General features: G+C 43.2%; 2 protein-coding genes and 3 pseudogenes across 6 annotated transcripts in view; 4 read left to right on the forward strand and 1 right to left on the reverse strand.

Annotated features, from left to right (window-relative positions):
• Positions 1–874: 874 nt before the first annotated feature.
• LOC147218023 (UDP-glucuronosyltransferase 2C1 pseudogene) lies at positions 875–3,309 on the forward strand (annotated as a pseudogene). The gene is made up of 2 exons (XR_015108888.1): positions 875–1,240; positions 1,726–3,309. The product of XR_015108888.1 is annotated as a UDP-glucuronosyltransferase 2C1 pseudogene (transcript).
• A 1,361-nt stretch (positions 3,310–4,670) lies between these two features.
• On the forward strand, positions 4,671–6,314 carry LOC147218024 (UDP-glucuronosyltransferase 2A1 pseudogene; annotated as a pseudogene).
• Positions 6,315–7,366: 1,052 nt separating this feature from the next.
• Positions 7,367–8,923, forward strand: LOC147218025 (UDP-glucuronosyltransferase 2A1 pseudogene; annotated as a pseudogene).
• Positions 8,924–9,182: 259 nt separating this feature from the next.
• On the reverse strand, positions 9,183–11,143 carry LOC147218026 (uncharacterized). Its single transcript, XM_086175152.1, has 2 exons — positions 10,224–11,143; positions 9,183–10,059 (listed from the first exon to the last, which is right to left on the reverse strand). Exons 1-2 carry the CDS (start codon positions 10,686–10,688, stop codon positions 9,907–9,909), a joined length of 618 nt encoding a protein of 205 aa, XP_086031278.1. The 5' UTR covers positions 10,689–11,143; the 3' UTR covers positions 9,183–9,906.
• A 1,110-nt stretch (positions 11,144–12,253) lies between these two features.
• Positions 12,254–24,868, forward strand: part of LOC147218027 (neuroplastin-like) — a 32,083-nt gene continuing 19,468 nt past the window's right edge. Inside the window, exons 1-2 of one of the 4 annotated variants that reach the window (XM_086175000.1) lie at positions 12,254–12,392; positions 12,491–12,680. In XM_086175000.1, coding sequence (XP_086031126.1) covers positions 12,602–12,680 — 79 coding nt within the window. In that variant the 5' untranslated portion in view covers positions 12,254–12,392; positions 12,491–12,601. Of the gene's footprint in view, positions 12,681–24,868 lie in introns of all 4 variants that reach the window. The other 3 variants (XM_086175001.1, XM_086174999.1, XM_086175002.1) reach the window with 3 other exon arrangements.

Below are 24,868 nucleotides of genomic sequence, written 5' to 3' on the forward strand. Positions count from 1 at the left end.
CTCAGGGGCCGTCCTAACCTTGACCAAACTTACGTCACGTTACCTCCTCCCTTTCCTCGGGGGCGGTATCTTGAACGCTAACGGCAGGCGCGAACCTTTGTCTCCCTATATCCAATATTCCGTTAGGTCAGGGGTGGGCAAACTTTTTGACTTTTAAAATTTAACAGCTGGGCCGAGTCAGCACAAGATACGATACACGTAAAAAAAAATTAAAAAAAAAACGCATTTGTTTAATAGTACATATCAGACTTGTCTGACATTCGCTTTGAAAATAAAACCAGCTTGGTTTTGAAGGCTCTGACGTTTGCTTGCATTTCATGCACAAACCGTTTTTTTCCCTTGTAGCTTTACGTCCAGGTCATTCACATGTGTCGGTATATTCACAGTAAAGGCTGAATCACAAAGCCAATCTGTGTGATTAAGTTCAGGGAAATTCTCAAGTGTAGCTACAAAACTGAAATAATCGCCTGTTTATCTCCTGCTCCCACATTCATTGATCCAATCATTCACATCAAGTATGAATTCTGTAACAATCTCTGGGGGACCGGATTAAAAAGACAAACGTACCGGATGCGGCCCGCGGGCCGTAGTTTGCCTTCCCCTGCGTTAGGTGGAGTTATCAACTCCCACCTCAGTGTCCCAGAGGTTTTCCTAACCTCAACTGGTTACAGATTAACCGCTGTTCTCCGGAAGTCCTCAACTCCTCCGGAGGTTCTCTTACCCTCGATTTCTCTTTCTTCTAGTTGAATGAGGAAGTTCTGGCTCCGAGCCGGGGGGGGGGGAGGGGGCGCACTCATTTTGTACCTTCACCCCAATGGTCGGGTTTACTTCCTTATAAGGTCTTGTTTTTCACACTCTTGGAATTCAGGCACTTGGGGTGCGGGGCGGCGCAGGGCCGCACCCTGGAAGAAGCCGCTGGGGCGCGGGATCGGTTACGTGCGGGGGGTGTAAGTGGAGAAGTAGTAGCGCATTCCTTGTCGTCACGTGATGCCTCCTCCAGGGTAAATTTTATCAACTCCATACGGAAAGGCTTCCTGCTGGAATCAAGCCATGGACCTTCCTCCTGAGAGGACACCACCTCTGCGCCGCAGCGCCGGCCTTATTATTCGAGGCAGGCCTGCCCCTCTTATTGCGCTGCACAGATTTGCGGCTGCGCAGTCGGACCCTCGCAACCGCTGTCAGCGATTATGTCAGAAGACAACTAAGGACGACTTTATTTCCCCCTCCAAGACTTTGCACTGTAAGTAAACTAACTTTGTCTTTTGTCTTTTGTGGCTTTTGAGTTTAATCTATGCAACCCAGTCAGAGAGCAGAGTGCAGAACTGCAAACTTTGAAATACACGCAGTTGTAAAGATATATTTTATACTAATACGTTGTTTGGTTTGTTGTTTTGGTCCAGAAAACAGACATTGATTTTGTTATTATGCAACTCGGTTCTTTTTTTGGCATGTTTTCACTTCCCTTTCTGCAACTTCTTATATTTTCTACCCAGAAGTAGATCTATATATTTCATATACAGTTATTATAATCATTCACACTTGTGCTACAAACCATAGTGTTATGATGTGTAATGTTTTTACCGGAAGTATATATCTTTATTTCATGTTATCTATAATTAGTTGTACTTATAGGAATGTAATTTTTAAGCGGGGTTTCCCAAAATATGGTAAAGTGGATGATCATAAATTCTGTATTGTAATTTAATCAAGATTATTCCATTTCAGATGAGGCTGATCCAGTGCTGCAGTGCTTTGCTGCTGTTCATTTTCATCCCCGGAGCTTGCAGAGGAGGAAACATCCTGGTCTTACCTGCAGATGGAAGCCACTGGATAAACATGGACATTCTCATCCAAGCCTTGCACTCTAGAGGACACAATATAACTGTTTTACGCCCCAGTAAAAATTGGTACATCAGGGAGAATTCTTATTACGATACCTTAACTTTTCGAGTAGAGAGAGGCTTAGATCAGGTGTTTCTGACAAAACTTGGAAAGGAGATCATTGCATATGAAAGAGACGCACATCCTTTGAAGAGTTTTTACCATCCGATGTTTGCAATGTTGGGCCAATTTGTAGAAGCTCACAAAATTGTAGGGGACTTTCTACCAGCCATTATCAATGATGAAGAAATTATGAGAAAAATCGAAAATGGTAAATTTGACCTGCTGCTCACTGATCCCTGTTGGGGCTCTGGAGCCATGTTAGCAAAGTATTTGAACCTCCCGTTGGTGTTCAACGCTCGTTGGACCATAGCGGAAGAGAGCCACCTTTTAGTCGCGCCTTCGCCTTTGTCATACATCCCGATAACAGTGACTGGCAATACTGATAAGATGACCTTCTTTCAAAGGGTCTACAATATGATTTTTTACCTCATGAGCTACACACAACGTAGCCTGCTGATTCGATCGGTATACCAGGATATATGTGACAAACATCTCGGACCTGATAACGATTATCTTCAGTTGGTTCTGGCAGCAGACCTTTGGCTCATGAGAGTGGACTTTGTGTTTGAGTATCCTCGTCCAACGATGCCTAACGTGGTCTACATGGGAGGGTTCCACTGTAAACCAGCAAAACCTCTCCCTGAACACCTGGAGGCGTTCGTCCAGAGCTCTGGAGAACACGGGGTCATTATCATGTCTCTGGGTAGTTTTATGAATGAACTCCCGGCTGACATGGCAGACAGTATAGCTAAAATGTTTGCTCAATTGCCCCAAAAAGTCATCTGGAGGCATAAAGGTCAAAGACCTGCCGCTCTGGGCAACAACACTCTCTTAGTTGACTGGATGCCACAGAATGACCTCTTAGGACATCCCAAGACAAAACTGTTTGTGGCTCACGGAGGGACGAACGGAGTCCAAGAAGCGATTTATCATGGTGTGCCCGTTGTGGGTTTACCTTTGTTTTTTGACCAATATGACAATCTGTTACGTCTGAAAGAGAAAGGAGGGGCCATAATTCTGACTGTTGGCACAGTGGACAAAGATAACAACTTCCTGAACGCCATCCAGGATGTCCTGAACGAGCCTTCGTACAGGATGAACATGCAGAGACTCTCCAGGCTGCACAGGGACGTGCCGGTGAAGCCGCTGGATAACGCCCTCTTCTGGATAGAGTTTGTTATGAGACACAAAGGTGCAGCTCATCTTACAACAGAGTCTTATAAAATGCCTTGGTATTCTTACTACTCTGTGGATGTATTTCTTTTCCTGGCTGGTGTTGTGATGGCTGTGCTTTTTACATTTTTTGCCATGTTTAAATGGTTATTCAACAAAATGTGCAAAAATAAAGTCAAACATGATTAGGAACTTAAAAGATTCCCTTTGTTTATTTAAAAAAAAATGTGTCATCTGCTGAGCTTGTGTTTTGATGTTGCTGAAATACAATAACTGGCAATAAAAATAAATAAAAAGGTTGTTAAAATGTAGTTCAAGTGAAAGATGTGAACTTAAAATGAGTCTTTTTTTTTTTAAAAAAAAAATATGATTTTACACAGGGTTTAATTCTAAACATTGATCCAGCCACTGAGTCAAATCTGAAAATATCCAGTAGGTTATATTTCTGCTTCTTGTGACCAGCTGTACACGCATATTTCATAGCAAATCTCATTCAAAACCACGGCTGACCTTTTCCCTACTCTTTACTTTGCGTTCATTGCACTTATGTCACTCAAGTACAAAAGTTCCCTTTTTTATTGGCGCAACCGGAAAGGCATATTGATAGACTGACCAGCTCAGAATACAAGTACAATCCTCCAGTATTTCATTGTGCCGTATTATTTCTGAATATTTACGCGTCAGACTGTATCACCTGCCACATTATCATTGTATATATAAAGAGGATTCTGGCGAGTTCAACGGTGAAAGATGCATTTACAATAACAAAGTATGAAGAATAGGCTTTTACTTACAGCTATCTAACCCCTACAAAAATGCCATCGGTTGGTGCTGCCAAAATGAATCAGAATTCAATTATTTATTCCATTGTACTTATACTTTTCCATTTTAAATGGTGACAGTTTATTTCCAGATAGTTTTAGATTTAGATTTCAGTAGTTTTTTTATGTCCAATTTTTAACAAAAGATTCCTTGCTTTAATTCAACGAATAAATAAAAAAATGGCCCCTATTCATGCAACTTGATAAAAAACATCATTCATACTATTCCATTGTTTGCAATACAGTCTTTGCAAAGTCTTTTTTGGATCATCATAAGTCAAAATCATCTTTTTTGAACTGTAAGAAGCTTCACAGATATTTGACGTCCGAAGGGAAACGTCACCGTAAACATTTCAAAATGTAACAATTTCATCATCATGAAAACAATATTTGCAATAGCGATTGGATTCATTTTATTTCCATAAAAAGTAAATGTCCAAGTCACTCAAATAAACACAGTAAGAGCCTTTTGTCTTGGCAGATTGAGTTTTTGAAAAATCCTAAATTAACCTTATTAAAGGCTTCTTTGACACGTGAATGTCGATTTGATTATTGATTATGATTAGTCTTTACCGTGGCAGGTCCTCTGTCATCAAATTATTCACCCATCAAAAGCAAATAGTTTTATATATTGACTTTTTCCAGGAATTCATTTTTTTTAAATGAAATTTTAAGATAACATGTTTTTTTTTTCTTTTTTGTTTACAGGCGGCCGACTGAAGAGACCTCGAGATGGTTTTGCCCTTCGTCCTTTCTTTTTTAGCCGTCCTCGTGCCTGCCGCACACTGCGGAAACCTCCTCGTGTTTCCACATGGAGGCAGCCACTGGTTGAATATGAAAATAATTATCGAAGGGCTGCATTCAAGAGGGCACAATGTGTCGGTAATTCGCTTTTCAGACAGCCGGTACATCAACGAAACCTCTCCCTACTACCATACTATCTCTGTGGATGTCGCCAGCGGTGCATACAGCAACATGTTCATGTCCTATTTCTCGGACAGTGTCAAAATGGAATGCAGCGAAGAATCTCTATGGAAATGGTTGAAGTCCACCTTGTTGAAATTGCGACAATATACTGAGCGAAACAGGAACATGTGCCAAGCGGTCTCCTATATATTTGAAAATAAAGAGTTGATAAATGCTCTTCGGGAGGCTAATTTTGAGACGGTCTTGACAGACCCTATGCATGGAGGAGGAGTCATGCTGGCTCATTTCCTTAAATTGCCATTGGTGCTCAATACTCGAGCGACAATTCTCAACGAAGGCCATCGTTTAGTCGCACCTTCACCTTTGTCCTTTATCCCATCCCAGGATCTGAAATTTACAGATCAGATGACCTTCTTTGAAAGGCTCCAAAATATCTTGGCTCACACCATAAGGGATAGTTTTTTTCTCATGATGGCCAGGCCTTATTCTGCATTGGCCACCACTTATTTTGGTGCTGACGTTGACTATCTCACCCTATTTCAAGCAGCAGACTTGTGGCTCATGAGAGTGGATTTTGTGTTTGAGTTCCCTCGGCCCACGATGCCAAATATCGTCTACATGGGAGGATTCCATTGCAAACCAGCCAAACCTCTCCCTCCGCACCTGGAGGAGTTTGTCCAGAGCTCTGGAGAACACGGGGTCATAATCATGTCTCTGGGTACTTTGATCGATGACCTTCCGCGGGATTTGGCGGATGAAATAGGGGCTGCTTTTGCGAAATTACCTCAGAAAGTCATCTGGAGATACAAAGGCGAAACACCCGCCACTCTGGGGAACAACACTCTCCTGGTGGACTGGATGCCACAGAATGACCTCCTAGGACACCCCAAGACCAAAGTCTTTGTGGCTCACGGAGGGACGAATGGCATTTTTGAAGCTATTTATCACGGAGTTCCAATTATAGGGATCCCCATCACGTTCGATCAACCGGCCAACCTCTTTAAAATTCAAACAAAAGGCGGGGCTGAGGTTTTGCACATGACAGATTTGAATGAGAAAAGCTTTTACGAAATCATCCAGAAAGTCATGAACGAGCCTTTGTACGGGACAAACATGCAGAGACTCTCCCGGCTGCACAGGGACGTGCCGTTGAAGCCGCTGGATCGCGCCCTCTTCTGGATAGAGTTTGTTATGAGAAACAAAGGTGCAGCTCACCTGAGAACAGAGTCCTATAAAATGCCTTGGTATTCTTACTACTCGGTGGACGTCTTTGTATTTTTGCTGGCAGCCGCGCTTCTCTTATTGTTAATTCTTATTATAGCGTTGCACTCTGTCTGCAGACTTTGCTCCAAAAGAAAATTGAAATCTCTGTAAGGGAAACATCAGTCTGATGATGCAATTCTGCTTCATCCTTTTACTGAAGGATGCCACAGAATGACCTCCTTTACTTAACCCTAGAACGCGAACGTCGGGTTATTTTCACCCACACAATTCTCGTCATTTGATTTTCATTGTGTTGCCGTTGTGTTTTATAGGTCCTTGGCTAACTTCAGGCTGCTCACTGATGTTATTAATTGTAGGTTTGTTTCCCTCCTCTCGTTGGCCCATCTATAAATTGATGAAAACTGTATTTTATCCAGGATTTTGTTTTGGGTAAAATATACCCAACATTAGTGATGGTGTTACTTATTTTAACATTAGTGTTCCAGGGTTAAGGAAAATACTAAAGCCGTTTGTTTTCTGCTTAGAGCTGAAACATTTCAATTATTCACGTAGATTAATTTAACATGGAGTTTAGCTCCGTGGGCAACGTCTTAACTTTGTACTCTTTTATCACATGACCATATAAGAGGAGCAATAGAGCGGTGACAAAGTCCTTCTCCAGCTGGGAATCTGGAAGGACTGGCACGTTTCTGCTTTTTACCCAAGAGAAATATTGAAAGAAAAAAAATGATAATTTGCTGCCAAAGCAGGTAATACCAATTTATTGAGTCTCTTTCGGTGAGCCGTCATTTGGAAAGTAACTTGTCGATGATTAGCCACATACATGAAATTTTGCCTCGGATATTGTAATGAATTGAAAGTTCAACCCAGTTGAGCTGCATGATATGATTTTGTAATGTTCAATAAAAGGGTTTTGATATCCAATCACACATTGAAATCAATATCGTTGTGTCAATGTTGTTGTTCGCAAAAATCCATTGCTTTGGTAATCCATTGCTTTTTGAAGCTATCAGACTTTTTAATTCCTCTTCCCTCAGCCGCAGGGAATCTTCAATCTTTGTAGTTACAGTTAACAGTTAAGACAATTCATATTTCATTGTATTCTTATTCTTTCTCCTTTCTACTATTATCTATTACTGTTATGTTTTTTGTACTTGAAACTCTGGCACAACAATTTCCTTCGGGATAAATAAAGTTGTTCTCATCTCATCTCGCATCTCATCAAGTTGTCCTTTTCTCCCAATTTTAGAATAAATATGTTTTGGCCCTGGGTCTGGATGACTTTCTCCATTCTCTGTCCAGCGATGGCTGATGGCGGGAACGTGCTTGTTTATCCGGTGGATGGGAGCCACTGGGTGAACATGAAAATCATTATCGAGGAATTGCATTCAAAGGGCCACCATGTTGCTGTCGTGCGGGCGAAGGACAGCTGGTACATCCAGGAACACTCCCCGTTTTATACCTCCATTTCGCTCGACGTGGAGTCTGGGTTCGACGAAGACTTTGTCACTATGTTTGTGAGCCAGCTGCTGAAAATCCAGAGGGAGGGAAAGTCGGCGTGGATGCATTTTAAACTGGCAATGGAACAAATCCAAAAAGCCTCCCAGATTCATGAGAAAACTGGCAAAATGCTAGAGGTGCTGCTTGACGACAAAGACCTGATAGAGTCTCTGAAGAATTCAAAATATGACCTTGTCCTTGCTGATCCTGTTACACCTGCAGGTGCCATAATTGCCCGGTACCTTGGAATACCGCTTGTTTACAATGTGAGATGGACTAGTCAAGGAGAGGGACATATTTTGATCGCACCCACTCCTCTTTCCTATGTCCCGTTGACAGGGACCGAGTTTTCGGATAAAATGAGCTTCTTCGAGCGACTCGTCAACGTACTCACGTTTGCCCTCATGAAATTCGAATCCGTATATTACATCGCGCCGCAATACTCTCGTTTGATTGAAAAACATTTAGGTAAAGATATTGACTTTTTCTCCATTTTTCAAATAGCAGACCTGTGGCTCATGAGAGTGGATTTTGTGTTCGAGTTTCCTCGGCCCACGATGCCCAACGTCATCTACATGGGAGGGTTCCATTGCAAACCTGCCAAACCTCTCCCTCCGCACCTGGAGGAGTTTGTCCAGAGCTCTGGAGAGCACGGGGTCATAATCATGTCTTTGGGTACTTTGATTGGTGAACTTCCGTGCGATTTGGCGGATGAAATAGGGGCCGCTTTTGCGAAATTACCTCAGAAAGTCATCTGGAGATACAAAGGCGAAAGACCCGCCACTCTGGGCAACAACACTCTCCTGGTGGACTGGATGCCACAGAATGACCTCCTAGGACACCCCAAGACCAAAGTCTTTGTGGCTCACGGAGGGACCAACGGAGTCCAAGAAGCGATTTATCACGGCGTCCCGATTCTTGGCCTCCCGCTGATTTTCGATCAGCGCGATAATTTGTTAAGAATCGACATAAGGGGAGCCGGGAAGACCGTTGATATTTTCACACTGAATCGAGACGTATTTCGTCAGGGTATTCAGGAAGTTCTGAACGAGCCCTCCTACAGGACGAACATGCAGAGACTCTCCAGGCTGCACAGGGACGTGCCAATGAAGCCGCTGGATCTCGCCGTCTTCTGGATAGAGTTTGTTATGCGACACAAAGGCGCAGCTCACCTGAGAACAGAGTCCTATAAGATGCCCTGGTACGCTTACTACTCTGTTGATGTTTTGCTCTGCTTCACCGCAATCGCATCGATCGGCGTCTGTACCGTCACCGCTTTCGCGAGGTGTTTATGCGGTAAAATGTGTCGAAAAAGAAAATCAAAACGTGATTGACGAGCACACAAAAAGACAAATATATATCACCCCGATGGATATCTTTTACGTGAAAAGATTTCTGTACGGATACTCATTTATGACATGCTTGTTGACCTTAAGGTTCGTCGGCACGCAGTAAAAGAGAGCAAACAACCTTGTCGCTTCGAGACGATGTTGTGCGCAAACGTTTGAATTTACAAAGGAAAAATGTCGACTTCCGCGTTTCAAATGGAGGTCGTGATTGTAGAAACTAACAACAAGTGAGCTGATGGTCCAAAATCCCTTTTACTTAAATAAATAAATTCTTTTATTACACAGTAACAATAAAAAACCATAAAACAAATACTTTTATACATTTTTGTCTTCATCCTATTTTTTGCTGATTGTAGCCATAGATATAAATCATTTGCATGGTTTTACATGTCGATCAAACAGATAAATCATTAAAAATAGTCACCGTGGGCTAACGAGCGATCGGGGTTTCAACCCTACAAACATCTGTAGACAAGTGTTACTCCGGAGGGAAAAGAAAAACACTTTTTTTTTTTTAAAGTGAAATCTCACTTAAAATAAACGTTCACTTTTTGACATGTATAACTTCCACCGTAGTACGAGAAATGTAACCAAAGCCAGGTCAGATTCAGCAGCATTATTACAACACGTATCACTGGCGCTTATACAGAAGGCACACGTAGGTCCCGTTGAAAGCAATGAAATGATATTTTGTACAATATAATAAAAAAAAAAGCACAGAGTCGCAGTTGAGCGTCCAACAAAGACAGACGCAATACTAGGTGCACATTCACTGTGATAATACAGCAAATATATATATTTATATTCATATCTATGGCTCATCATTCACCTTTCAAGACACGTGTCCGACTTTTTTTTTTTTTCTTAAATTACCCTTATTGGAAAAAAGTTATAATTAAGTTTGTTGAGAGTATTTACAAAGTGTGTCCATGCCAGCGGGGCAGGTATGGTGGGCGGTCTAAGTCCTCTCATGATGTCCTGGTCCGCAGAGAGCTCATCCTGAGCACGGTGAGCTCTGCTACATCTGCATCCTGCATCTCCACTTCTTGTTGGCAGCTTTCTCTGATTATATACACTATGAGACCCACACAGATGAAAATGAGGAGGACTATGCCTATAACCTGGGGCACAAAGGAGCAGAGCAACACCGCTTTAGTAGGTATCAGGATAAAGGACGCAAATTGTGTTTTGATTCACTAAACTCGTCCGACAAATCCGTATTTGCGTTAGCGCTTTCATTCGCCCCGACGCGCTCCTCTGCAAACTAGAAAATCTTTGTACTCACCTGAGAATAAACAAACAGCTGCTGTGAGTGGAGCATTAGTTCTTGCGGGGTGACATCTCCCTCACTTATTGGCTCACACCACTTCTGTGGAGCCGCCTTGTCAACTAGTACAAATCTGCCCTCCCAGTCTGTCTTAGCGCAAGCAAAGTATTGGCCGTCCAGGAACAGCAAAATCAACCACACGAGAGCAGGAACCAAGCTGGAAACGGAAAAAGTTTTCCTGCACCGCCTGCCACATCTGCATCCTTGAATGATCAGCATCAAGGTGAAGGCCATGACGGCGGGGATGATGAAGAACGCTAATGAAAACACTTTGTTCCATTTAGGGTTGCAAGGACACTCAAACTCCAGCTCCACCAGCTTCTCTAGTCCCATGAGGATAAAGCCGAAAGCCACATTTGATACCAGAGGACTGTTGCTAAGTTCATTTTTCAGCCTGGTAAGCCATTGTTGTCTACTTTCCATACTAGACTGACCGAAAAATGAAGACAATCGTTGTAAAAAGCCCACAAGAGGGTCCACCGTTGTGAACACATTGGCAACAGCTAAGTGATGCGTAATTAACGCATCCAGGGGTAAGTTTTCCCCTCGGGCAAAATGCCACACTTCCACTCTGATTGGTTTCGAACAAAGGAGGGTTTGCCGTCCGCTCTGACATTTCTCTAGCTGATTGGTCTGCGTGCGCTTTCAGGTGGGGTTACATTTTAAATGTGGTCTCCCACGGACAAACTGGAGGGAGGGCTGTCGAGTGGAGGGAAGTTTGTTCTAGGGTAGAGCGGCTCGAGCGGTCCTTCGCAACACCGAGACGCCGGGAAACACCGTCCGCGAGAGAAAATGTTGACCTACGAGAACATGGTCGCGGGCCCCCGACTCTTGTCGGACGGGTGAAGGAAAAAAAAAAAAAAAATCAATGACAATGAGCAACGTGCTGGCCAGGAGAAACAATGTGACTGAATTAGATTACATTAAAAAAAAAATGGAAAAAAAAATAAGTGTCTCACATGTTGCTCGGCTAGTGTGTGTGTTCAACTCAAAAACAAAACAGCAGGGCTGCCTTGTTTTTAGTTTACCCGGAACGGCCACAAGGGGGCGCTGTTGCAGCGAGCACAGAGCGAAGCCTCGGGGAGGATTACAGGAGGCCATGTTGAACTTTCAAGGGGATGCGCTGCAGCTTGAGAACACCTCGGCTCATGTGAGGACACAATTTACAAATGATCTCAGCGAGCTCAAATGCATCATCATAATCCCCCCCTCACACACACACACACACCAGGGGCAGGCGTGTGTGTGTGTGTGTGATCACTTTCCCGGCTTCGCCAGTCCCAAATCTCGCTAAAGAATACGCTCTGCGCACTTCCTGTCGAGCTGACGATTGCAAACATTAATATTGCAAAGAGCTTTTTCTTCGGCACGGGAAATCACACGGCTGTTATCGCGATAACAGGGCGGACTCGAGGAACACACGCACACAAAAGATCACCCACGCGTTTCGGCCACCCCCTCCCGCAAAGCCCCTCCGGTCAATACCAGGGAGTGAACAACATGCATTAACCGCATCCGCGTTACACCGTGTGTGTGTGTTGTGTGTGTGTGTGTGTGTGTGTGTGTGTGCGCTGCGTCGCGGCCAGACGCAGCGTGCACACGCAGCGCGTCGCCGCCGCCGCCGCCGCTGCAGGCCGGTGTCCTATCAGCTGCAGCTCCCAGTATCGGTATTAAAAATAGCCCGTCGGTGCCAAAGACACCGATGTTTTCTCTCCGCGTTTCGAGCGTCCTTCCGGTTTTCTCCGCGGATCCGTGACTCCCACCCCCTTCCCACCCCACGCACCTCCCTCCCCCCCGTTCCACGCGACCCCCCCACCCCCCACCCCTCACCTCCACCTCCACCCGCTCCTTTGGAGCGCAAATGCGCACCGGTCTGCGCATCTTTCAATCCTCAGAACTATACAGTGTGTGAGTGTGTGTGTGTGTGCATGTGTGTGTGCGTGTGCGTGGACAATCTCCGTGACAACCCCCCTCCCCTCCTCCCACTACCACCCCCCGCCCCCCTCAAGACCTCCCCACCGCAATCCGACGAAGCCTCTCCGCCTGCCTATGGCCGCACACAGGCATTCCTGAGCCGCCGGCCTCGTCCCGGACACCCAACTCAAAAGAAGCGAGGATTCCTGGGAGGTATTTTTAATTTTTTTTTTTATTTTTATTTTTTTTTTTAAATCCATCGCTTTTTTTATTTTTTTTTATTTTTTTTTTTAATTTTTTTTTTTTCCGAGGCTATGCCCGGCCATTCTCTTTAGTGATCGATACCACGATCCGTCCGTCCCTCCTCCTCCTCCCGCATTCGACCGACCGAGACCCCCGCGTCCCCCCGCCGAACCCCAGCGATGCATCCCGGCGCAGTGACGCTGGCGGCGGTCCTTCTGGGGAACTTGATGCCGCTGCCCTTCACCGCGGCGCAAAACGGTAAGAGCCAGATGTGGACGCGGCGCGGTGGTAAACATCTGCAAGACGAGATGATGTGTTTTTTTTTTTTTTTTTTTGCCTCAAAAAAGATGTATTGAATATTTTTATGTGTTCTCGAATTAGCTGTTTAGCCAGTCAGCAGCAGATTATTATCATTATCAATAACTAGAGCTATTTACAAACAAATACAAGGGTGCTAAACTTAAGAGAAAGTGTGGGATTTTTATTTTTATTTTATTTTCGCAAGGTTATAAGAATTCCTCGTTAAACACGATAATGCATGGGTTATTTTGAACCAAACTGATCTTTGCACATTTTTTTTTTTTTTTTTTTTTTTGAGGGGGGGTCGGTTGTTGCATCCCCCCCCCCCCACTTTCTCCCCACAGTAAGTTTGTTTGCTTGTAGGGTGTGGGGTAATGAGAGTGTCAAATAAGGATAACCTGCCCAGGAATTATATGCAGGACTCACCTTGTGTCCCGCAGAAGCCCCTTTACTGGGACCAGTTGCAAGTGTGTGTGTGGGGGGGGCTTTTGCATGGATTTATTTGACAGTATTCCTTCACGTTTCGGTCTCCCATCGACGTGTTGAGTCTGCAAAATTTGCACAATTGCACAATTGCACATTTTGATGTTGTGAGCTCCGAATAGCGCATTTGATTTCAAATCCCTCACTGTTATTCATTATAAAACAGTGAGCGTGAGTGAAGGTAAATGCAAGGGTGCTGTTGTGTATTTTGGGACTGACCTCCTGTGATACAGCGTTCCCTTACTTGGAATTCAGTTGAATCACATCACCCAGAGGCGCACGTGTGCAGCTATTTCGGCTATTTAATGAAAAGAAAGTGGATGATATTGAAGTATTTCTCTCGCTATAGTGCCGGATACTTCCTTGAACTCTATGACCTGATTGGAAGGAGCTGGTGCCATTTAATTTTCAAGACCGTGACAAGTATGGATTTTGTTTACAGACATTTTATTTGAAAAAAAAAAAGAGGCCCGTGTTAATTTGACAGCCGTTGACAGGAATACACTTTAAATCTCCATATCAGAATTACTCCGTGTACTCGTACTTTAAGTGCTTGATATCCGCCTCGTTGTTTCTACGGGATAATCAAGACGCCCACCATGCCAAAAAAGAATAAGACACGTATTATGATTATATGATTAGAAGGTTGTGGAAAAACTAGCACAGTCCTAGCCTTGAGGGTTTTTTTACTTTGCCCGTATTTGAAAATGTCAAATATTCAAAACGAATCACGTCTAGAGCGAGAGTAACATGTGGACAATGGTACCTTCTGCGGTACGTCCTTGTTTTTTTTTTTAATTTTTTTTTTTAGTATAAATAAAAAGAAACAGCGGGGATTGAATTTCATGTCATTTGGAGTGATCACAGAAGCTGCATCTTAAGCTTGTGAAGAGGAAAATAAATAAATAAAATTCCACAGCAGTTATATAACAAAGCAGAATCCCCCCCCCAACCACCCCCCACCCCCCACCCTTTTTTTTTTGTTTTTTTTTTTTTGATTTCACAGAAGTGCTTGAAGTCCATCGTGAAACATTTTCAGGGCCTCGCAATCTGGACATTTTAATACCAAATAATCCCTCTATTGTTTGATAAAAACTGAAGCGGGGGCATTTTAAATACCTCCCGTGGCCCCTTTCACGGGGCCCCTGTTCCCTGTGCAGAAAACAGCCATGCATACAGCTGGAGGTCAGCGGGAGCGGAGCTAGACTGCCGCCCTCCAGTCCGTACATGTGTTTGTGCTTTGTCTGTCTTGGGGGGATATTTGAACCACACGTCTTTATCTACAGATGTGTCCGTGCAAGGAACATACACATTCCATCCAAGTTATATCGTAGCGCATTGCACTTTTGTATAATGTTTTGACCACGTTGCATGCAATTTTGCATCGTTTAATTTCCCGCACAGAGTTCAGATCAAGGGTAATCGGTGACTTCTTATGTAATGTGAGATTTTCCCGTGATAGTACAGGCTTCAGGTGGTGATGTTCAGAGAATAATAATTATAAGTGCATGAGGTTTAATCACTGGGTCGAGGAAGCGGAGGGAATTCGTGCCTTTATTTCTCCGCGTTCGGGAAAAAGTAGGTCTTCTATAGGTGCTTAGCGACTGCGACAGATATTCGGAGGACTGTAAATAGCATCCGTCCATTCTGCCCGGTTTCTATTTTTACCACAGAGACACAGCAGTGAGAACTGTGGCTTTAAGGTCCTTTTGTGAAAGTGAATCCATTAACTCTTAATGGATGGCCTCCCTGTGCACAGCTGCACGGCCTGCTAAGGACTCGCAAGGTGGTTGCGAACTATTTAAGATGGGAGACGATGTAACCAAAACGCGGCCTCGAGGAATTACCCGAGACCTACCTGAAGAAGTCGTTGCCTTTCGCACACACGCACACACACACACACACACACACGTAGATCATATGCTCCATTGCAGTTAGGTAATATTACTAGATTTTTAACCATTCTCTCCATCGTTTGCCTGGTGAGAGCACCAAGTGTTGCCGATGCCGTCGCTCAAATTGACCGCTTCTAGTTCAGGCGATGATATAAATTCACGCACAGTGATGCTGTGCCCACATGCACTTCAGTTTATTCCGCAATGCAATTTGCAGTTCTTGACTCCGCACCCCTTGTGCCAAGCATTAATATCAACAGACAAGTAGAGGCGTTTTTAAGTTGCATGCCGTCCAATCAATAGACATATAGAATTCAGCGGCTTGTCCATTATCATGTTCCTTTCTGTGCTCCGGACAAAGATACATTCATAAATCTGGAAAATATGGTGTGAGACTGGAGCCAGCACTTACACTGAGTCATGCTTGCACACTGTGAAATCTGATATGCACCACGCTGATTGGAGCAGTATTTCAATGCATAAAACACATAGCACATTACATTTTGGGATAGAGGTTGCGCAGTGTACTTTAAAATAGTGATTTGTCTGTTTTTTTTTTTGCTGAGCAGCCACCCGGTAATTTTTTTTTTTTTTTTTTTTTTTTTTTCGCTCAGCACCATCCCAGATTCACATTCATGTTTCGCACATTCACAGCTGGAGTCCCTCCGATTTAGCCACAGCTACTACCGACTGGAGTAGCTCAGGGCGGGCGTGATGCAAGACGGCAGCTCACAAACAGAGCCGTTTTGCTGCCATTCATACCTGATGGTTCCAATCAGCCCCAGCATTATAACTATAGAATGTGAACACATGGTTGTTTTTGAAGCGCGTGCCATCTGGTGTGTATCGTGCTGAAATTATCAGCTGGTGCACCACCAAAGTCACTGAAGTAGACAGACTGCAATGAGTGGAAGTGTGTAGCGCAAAATCAGAGAGAAGCATTTTGTACTCATGCACAAAACAATTAACTGTCAGATTAAACATTCTTGGAGATGGCATTCTTCTAAATTGGGAATTATTGTGTTATTAGGATGACGAGAATCATTATCTATATTAATTCAGCTGTGGATTTTGCGTCATATCCTTTGAGTTCCCTTGTTTTGACCTCAGAAAGAGAAATAGCAAGTGTTTTGTGGTTGTGATTAGAGGACAGGATTATAGCATTTCTACTCAGCGCATGGGTTATTGGAATTTAAATCTCATTAAACCGTTGCTTCTCCTCCATGATCCCGGTGACAGAATCAAGTACTCTTGCTAAGATTGAAATGTTCGCCCAAAGCACCTGTTTTCAGCCCTCCTTCTCAGAGGTATTTTGTCACGTTCGCCTCGCCGGGGTACGTCGGTGATACGAAAGAGCCTGTGAGAAAAAAAAAAAAAACGTCCGCTCGGTCACAGCGCGTTCAAATCCGCATTTAATATCCACTCGTAGCATCTTTGAACAGCCAAGTGTGTCACGAGTGTGCAGTTTCTTATAAGGAACTTTTGAGATAAACGAGGCAATTCGATTACACCTTTTAAAGTATGACAGTACAGTATATATATATCAGTAAAAGGACTAAATTCAGGTAAAATGTGGGGATGCATGACATTTAAAAAGAGTACTAATCTCTCTCTCCGAGTCCTCAAACATGAAACGTCTTTTTTTCCTGGTGGTGACAGAAATGTCAGCTGCCTGCTTGAACGATTGGACTGCTTGAAAATATACTTATATTTAAATGTATTTTTAATTCATTAATTGTATTGTACCCCTTGAGCTTTGAGGATTATTTGATGTTTGACAAGTATACTTCATTTATTTGAATTAATGGACCATAGTTTGTGAATTATTTGAGCCCTAGTTAGGATTAGAAGCACATTTCTCTAAGGATTATCGATGACAGGATGGATGCTTTTAGAAAATGTTTAAAAATTGAATTGACCCTTCCGGATTGATTGTTTATTTGAAACCTTAAAAAATAAATCTACAAATCTGCTACAGGGCTGAGGGAGGAAACGGGATTTTTTTCACTCTGAGAAACGTGAGCGCAGGCGCCTCGAAGAGAAAGGGGAGGGCGTGGGGAGGTCATGTAAGGATTACAACGTATAGTAAGACACAAGGAAAAAAAAAACCTGTGATGTCACACAGGAAAAAAAGAAAACCAGAGCAAACCTTTTAAATCACATAAAGCGGATGGTTGCATCTCTCAAATAAAAGATATCCCAGCGGGTAGAGGTCATTTAGAGGTGAAATATGTTTTTTTTGTGTGTGTGTGTTGGTGTCCGTTCTTATCATAATAATATTAGTTATAAGAGCAATTCTAATGAATAATATTATTATTTGCCACAAACAGAAAGGGGAGCTCATGTAAGAATTACATCATATAAGAAGGCACAGGGAAAACCGTGATGTCACAAAGGAAACAAAAATCCACAAAGGGGTTGATGATGACACAAATAACTGTTACATCCCAACGGGTAGAGGTCAATTGGAGATGAAATGCATGTCGTTGTACTACTACTATTAATAATAATAATTATTATTATTATAATAATAGTAATTCTCAGGTCCAACGTGAGATCAGATTGACCACAAAGAGGGGGAAAATCAGATTGGTGTATTTGCGACAAACTTGCATCCAGCTCTTGTGATGAGTGATGCAACTGCCATGTACAAATGATTTATCCATCACCGCCTCTATACACGTCAGCTAGTGGATGCACGCAATTCATTAGAGTCATTTGTTTAGAGTCCCTTATTCAGATAATAATCGCTCCCTCAATTGATATGAGTAATTTATTTGTGAGCGTTTCCCGTGCCATGTCCTTCACAGCAGCCCAAAGGAATACTGCCGCTCCTATTATTGTCCACCTCCTGGTCAGATTTCTCCCCGCTCTCCAAATTTGTGGACTCTGGCAATCTGGATGCCAAGGCAGTGGAACGAGTGCTGGCACAAAGTGCAACCCCCCCCCCCCCCTTGCTTCTTATGGTCATTTTTTTTTTGTCCTCTTCCCTGTCTCCTGGTTGAACCAGATGTTTTCATGCCAGCTATACTTGGACACCCGATGCGAACTGAAGGCTGCCTTTTTATTTGAGGAAATATGTTGTGATAAAAGCCTCTGGACTTTTGTAAAGTATAACATTCCCGCTACAAATAAAAAGTCTGATGTTTAGTAGTAATAGGTTTTCTAATTATATTCGATGGGCTATAAAAGCTGTCCAACCATTTGATGCCGCAGGACTATGTTAAAATATGCCTTAAACGCAAAGCTGCAAGGCTGCCTTCAAGCGGAAATAAGTCCTTTACCTGTCCCATGTTACAGTTTATCCAGACACTCGTAATACTCGTGCCTTCAACGGTGCCAACTTTGACCTTTTCCCTGGACATCGGAGGTGTGTGCGGGCTGTTATTGACAACAATCTGTCTCTGACTCACCCCATTGAACCTGTTAGGCTAAGGCAAGCTACACCTTTATGACTCTGATTTATAGATAAGATAATCCACAAGTGACGGGAGGGGCGGGGAATTGCAGGTGCACTGCATTTTGAGATTTGTGACCTTGACACACCACAAATTTAGCTCTGCCCAGCAACAGCTAGAGAGACAAAAAAAAAAAAAAAACGGTTAGATAGACTCGTTCGTTCCCCGCGGGCGACAAGGAAAAAAAACCTCGGAGATCCCAAAAAAAAAAAAAAAAGAAAAAGATAAAGATTCAAATTTGAACAGAGGCCACAACTGCAATACCAGTGTGTCTCACAAATGACCTGTAAAAGTGCAGATCTGTCACAGTATTGTGCGGGTACAACACAGATGTACCCATCTCCTTTAAATCACTCACAGACACACACTACCTCGCATGTAACCGGTTCGGCGGCCCTTGGGGCTTTCCTACTCACTGCTTTCTCCGTGTTGTGGGACCGTGGATGGGGATCCAGTTTGTAGGCAGGCAGCTGACTCACTCTCAGGCAGCATGGTGGTTGTGTGTGGCTTGCCGTCTATCCTCGGGGGGATAACTCTTCTACCTACATCACTGGAGTGTGTAGGCTGTAATGAACGTGTGTGATATACAGCCCTGCGACAGAAAACTACAGGTTATTTGGTGATACTACATGGGAGTCAATGTAGGTTGAGTCAGAAATGGTCCCTTTTATTAATCTGCCATATTATGTCTCCAAACATCTACTCATCAGCGCTCGCTTAGTCGGAATCCCTGCAGTGCGCGGCGGCAACTTATTCGATGCGAACGCGGACGTCTCATTCGGAGGACAGCCGATCTACTTAAACCCGCAATATTCTTTTGCAAAACATGCATTTCCCCAGGTGGCATGAGCCAGGTTTTTTTCTGCAGGCCAGTGGGGGCGTCAGCAAAACTGGGACGTGGAGGGATTTATGAAACATGAATCTTCCACCTGTTTTCATCGCTGAAATCCAACCTGATACACCAGGCTGAACATATATATATATATATATATAAAAATATTAGTTTCGGATTCTCTCGATAAATTCTCATTCTGCCTCGGCTTCAAACTGTGACGTATTTGCATATCACAATTAGTGCACGGACAAAAGACATAATAGCTTCCTTTCTGTCACAGCGGAGTAGTGTAACATCGGAAGTGGCTGTTAAAGAGACACTCGTGCTCAAACACGGCACAGTCTCTCGGATCAATGCTGATGGCTTAAAGGTCCAGTCAGGATTGATGTGCAACCTGATGAGCAGGTAATAACCTCCTCACCTTCATTCACGTTCCCTCGTTGTTTTTCCCCTCCGGGCGGGAGGAGTCACGATTTCAACTGTTTCCGCGGTTTAAATTGTTGAAGTGTTTTGCCATCCTTTTTTTTTTTTTTTAACAAATCACAAACGGTCGCGTCGTGTCCTGATGTGACGGATAGGGGGAGACGCGGGAGGTTTGAGACCCCGTCCTGAAGGTAATCCTTCACAGAGATTCGGTGAGGAAAAGCAGCAGGAGTCCTTTTTAGGAAAATACAGTTTAATTCTAGTGAGAAAATAGAGGAGGGAAAGTGCTGGTCAACAAAGTAGCCTGGCTTTTGGTATTTCACTTTATTATCTTACAGAAAATTCTCAGAAAATTATTTTCTGTAATGCAATTAAAAAAACAAAAATGACTTTTTCATGATATTTCTAATATTTTTAGATAGGATTTTTGAGTTTTCTTAAGATGTAAGCCATAATCAGCGATATCAAAATAATAAAACGCTTGCAATATTTCAGTTGATTTGTAATGAATCCAGAATGTATGACATTTTTGTTTTTTTGTAATTGCATTACAGAAGATAAAGAATTTTATCACAATATTCTAAATTTTTGAGACAGTCCTGTATACGGTAATGCCGTAATGCTTGAACCATTTAATCATTTTTTTTTTTCAAACAAATCTATTCATTGGTGGATGCCACTCAAATGACCAAACTAATACCCCAAGTCAAAGACTTTTATCTAATATTCTAATTTTCTGAGACAGTTCTGTATATTAATAAAAGAGGTCATAATAGGCCTTGATTTGACAATGCCTGTGCTTTGCTTTTTTTTTTTTTTCTGCCCTGTCGCTGAAAGAATGCAACCCTAACGGGAAAACAGTGTCTGTATCTTTCTGCAGCTACATCGTACATTCCTGTAATGCATAAGCCGCCACCCCGTGGATTATAATACCACAAATAATGGCGGCTCTCACTTCGCCACCTCCGCAAGAACCGCATCTTGTCAAACAAACACGTACGCGCTCTCCCAACGAAACCGTGTTGAAACACATTAACCTGCGCCTTTCGGTGAAGTTCCGCGCGTCTGATGGACAACTTGATATCCACGGAGGTCGGAGCTGAACTTTTATGCTGCACGTAATCGTTTTTTCCCCTCCTGATATCAAGTGGTAGACAGGAAATGCTGTCATCCCAGAAGGTCTGTCTTATCCTGCAATCAGAGCTGCATGACCTTTGAAAAATCTAATTCTCAGTTATCCTTAAAGGAGGAAGTTTCAGTTTTGTTTTGTTTTTTTCTTCTTTAAGACAGTGGAAATAAAGAGAGGGCCTATTGATTCACTTCTTCTTGTAACCGATATCACCTTTCACCGGGGCGACTGTTTTGTGGAAAAATGATCGAGAGGCGCACCGGATCGATTCTCCCATCATTTCAAAATCATCAGAAATTCCCGCACCTCTCATTCTTTGGAAAACAGTATCAAAAGTCGGCTACTCGCCTACTCCTTGGCTCCAGCTTCCTCTGTGCAGATGTTTGTATTTGACTTTGCAGCCGTTTCAAAGGATAAGACCGCGAATTTGTCTGTAGAACCACTTTGCGGCGGGTTTCAGCTTGAAAGAGATTGTCTTAAAGATGACGAGATGTCACGTCTGTGCAAAGCGTCCCGTAAAATCGGTCGATATGAGAGCTTCCCATTGAAGACGCTGGGAATCGTGACAGCTCGTTGCCATTAGATCACACCCTCCGTTGTTGTGACAGCTCTTGTCTCGCAGCTCGGTGGCATGACGTCGGCCAAGTCACTCATTGGTATTTCTCCCGATTGTCCAGCGCAGGAGACCGCTGAAAAAAAAATACCAGTCAGATCTCCTTGAGCATCGGCCGTCAGCGAGTGTGGTTTTCGTTTATACCATGTATAATTCAATTTACTCCGTGGAAAAAGTCTTGTCCTGTTTGCAGTTTTGCCTTGAGGCAGAACTGTGCCACACAATGTTTACAGATGCATTTTTCACAGGGCGAGGAGGAATGTATTAAAAGCGATCGGCCAGCTTGTCTCTCCGTTTAGATATCTTTCACCTGCTGAATTAATAGAATGTGATTACCCCGCTGCTGTGGAACCATCAAGCGCACGAGAATGACAGCAGCCAATATAAATCACTGTGCTGAAGTGTATTAGGGACAGTTTTTGCTTTTGCACCGGCAGACGGTTCTGGGGTTGGAATCCAGATGCCCTTGTTTCCGTGAGGACGATGCACATTTCTGGTAATAACGGACTTATGATGGAACATTTTCTGAAACGGTTGCACGGTTTCGGTGGGTTTCAGAAGGAAGTAAATACATCTGTTTATCCTGGCGTTAAAACCCGTAGCGCGCTGTTTGTTTCTCCCGAAAGTGTAGGTGGCGATTGTTTTTCTTTGTGTTTCGGGACAGAGCGCAGGTCGGATAATGCTCAGCAATCCTCGGAGCCTCGGTGAGCATGGGTGCGTCGTTGGCTTCTGTCCCAGGAGTGGGCAGATGTTGAGATGTTTTCTCCAGGGCTGGAAAACCTCAAGAATCACCACCTTACGGGTTCGAGTCTTGAGTTCAAATACATTATCCAAAGTTGGAAGGCCACGGGTCTTTGTATTTCAAAGTTGGCGTGGATTTGTGTTTGCGTTGGACCGACCGGGTGAGCCATCAACCAAAGCCTGTTCGGCACAAACTCCACTGATAACAGAGCATGAAATATAAAATTGCTCTCTTTTCACTGACGTATATGACAGTTTAGTTTGTGAAGCAAATTTATCGCATGTACAGTATGCGGTCACTGTCTTTAAAAAGCAAACAACTTTGGCAGCGATTGTTGTAGCAACATATCGAGGCCTCGAGAACTTACAGGTAAATATAATGTTACCGTAACGTCACGCAGTCACCAAATCCGCCCTGTTTTGACACGTCATCACAAATAATCGTCGAAACGTTTCTCCGAGGCGCAGTTTACCCTTGTATGCACACAGAGGCTTGCTGTAGAAGTCAAGGTTTTCATAAACAAACGGATCAGCTCCTCCACTCATCTAGCCTGCGATGCCCCTACCATCTGTCTGACTACCCAAGCCAAGAAGATACTGCTGGAAAGTTCAATATGATAAATAGCGGGCAAAGCAGCAAAATCTTACCGGCTGACTAAGTGTCCGGTCTCTTAGCTGTCAAGGTCTAAATTTTGAGGTCAATTTGACCAATGGACAAACTGTCCCATGATGTCATCAAATGATGCACATTGGCCCGCTGGCTCTGTTTTATAAATCCTTTACAGGGGAAAAAAACGGTTGAAAAACAGAGGGTAAATCATTTTCGGTGCCACTTGGAGAAGTTGTGATTATCAATATTGGATCTGTTTTCTTGAGAAACATTTTGAAAGCCCCCAGTGAGCAGGTGTTTAAATGCTTCGTCTTACCCCGTCTTTTTTTATATAAATAAATGACACCTCGCTCTTACTGTTGCACTCATGCTCACCAGACACACATTGACTGCCGCCTGTTGAAAAACATGCATTACTGCAGTCCCTTTAATGGAAGGTGACTTTAACGCTATCAATCAGAAGCATGAAGGATGTCGTCGTTGATTTAAATGCCTCTTTACAAACCATTTATGAGTGGACTGATGCACAGTTACTGAATATTGTTTCATGTTTCACAGTCTTGAAGAGCAATGGTATTTTCCAATTTGTTTTTTTTTTTTCTGGCTTTCACGTGTAACTCTAGGGTCTGCTGTTTGTATAAGGAATACACCATATGAACTACCTGATTTTTGTGCTTTACTGATCAGATCAAGACTTGGCGTGTAGAAAACAGTGCAGCTAAAAATGTAGAAAGAACCCTGACACGTCTTTGTTCCGTGCTAAGATCTGTCCACCAGGCGTTACTCCGTTCTCTGTCACTTGCTATTCCCCAGCATGTCTTTGAAATGCATGAATGCCAGCTGGTTTGCGTTATGAATTCACTGCCTTTGTAAATGCCTTGAACACACAAATTGGGCTTCCCATAAGCCCGGAGTTGTCAGTTTGTTTGGAGCGTGTTCCTCCGCTGAGCCTGAATTTAAATCACATTCGCGGAGGCTTAGATCTAGTCTTCTCTTTAAAATTTAATTTGCTATCATCTTGAAATAAAATGTGAAAAAAAATGACTTTTAACAGAGGATAAATGACTCTGATGATAAGCATTAAGAGTAGCTCGCAGTGGTTGCCTCTGCTACGGGCTAAAGCCATCTCTATTGTGGTTATAATGATGCTAAAGTAAATGTTCTGTCAAACTGAAATATTGCTGTAAAAGTGTGGGTGGATAGGCTCAGATTTGCCCTCTGGAATTATGTGGCGAGCTTGATGGGCCAGATGTTTCCAGAGAAAAGAAACAAATGCTAATTACTCTGCATATCTCCAGGCATCGCGCATAGAAACACAAGTTTGTAAGCGCCGAATATCCTCAGGCACATCACATAGCAGGGTGGCTTCATTTTTTTGCTTTTTTGCAAATTCTCTACACTGTTTCTTTTATCTAATTCGTTTTTTTGTGCAACAGTGAGTCATGTCCTGGTGTCAGGCAACAGATTCGTCACCATGGTTACAAACTAAAAAGTCTGTTTATTGTTAAGCGTGTAAAGTAGTTTGGCAGGACTTTCACAGGTTTGTTTGGGTTGGCGCTAAACACCACATCAGCTTCTGGTGTTTACATTTGAGAAGAATAGAAGAAGAAACTACTGAATATATAAACGCTGTCTTTAAAATTGATTGTATCAATATTAAGGTCGTTTAAAATGCAACGGTTACATTTAGACACGAGCATACTTATTTGGTCCTGTCAAGCAGGACAGAATAGCGGCTGAGAGAAGAGCATATATAGACAACATATTCATTATTCTACAGCCCAAGAGACAACTGGATCTCTGTTCCCACTTCCTTTGCACCACCAAGACACAGAATGAACTTCCTGTTGTTTTTCTCCGATTTGAGTGCTTCTCACTTCTGACAAGCTGCAAGGGTGGCAACGAGTGGGTAGGAGGGGGTCTGCGGTCTGGGAAATTTGTCACTAGAGGAGGTTCATC

This window comes from Fistularia commersonii, chromosome 27 (genome assembly GCF_037954325.1).
Source record: "Fistularia commersonii isolate RoL2024-O1a breed Wild chromosome 27, RoL_Fcom_v1.0, whole genome shotgun sequence".
Taxonomy (NCBI): domain Eukaryota; kingdom Metazoa; phylum Chordata; class Actinopteri; order Syngnathiformes; family Fistulariidae; genus Fistularia; species Fistularia commersonii.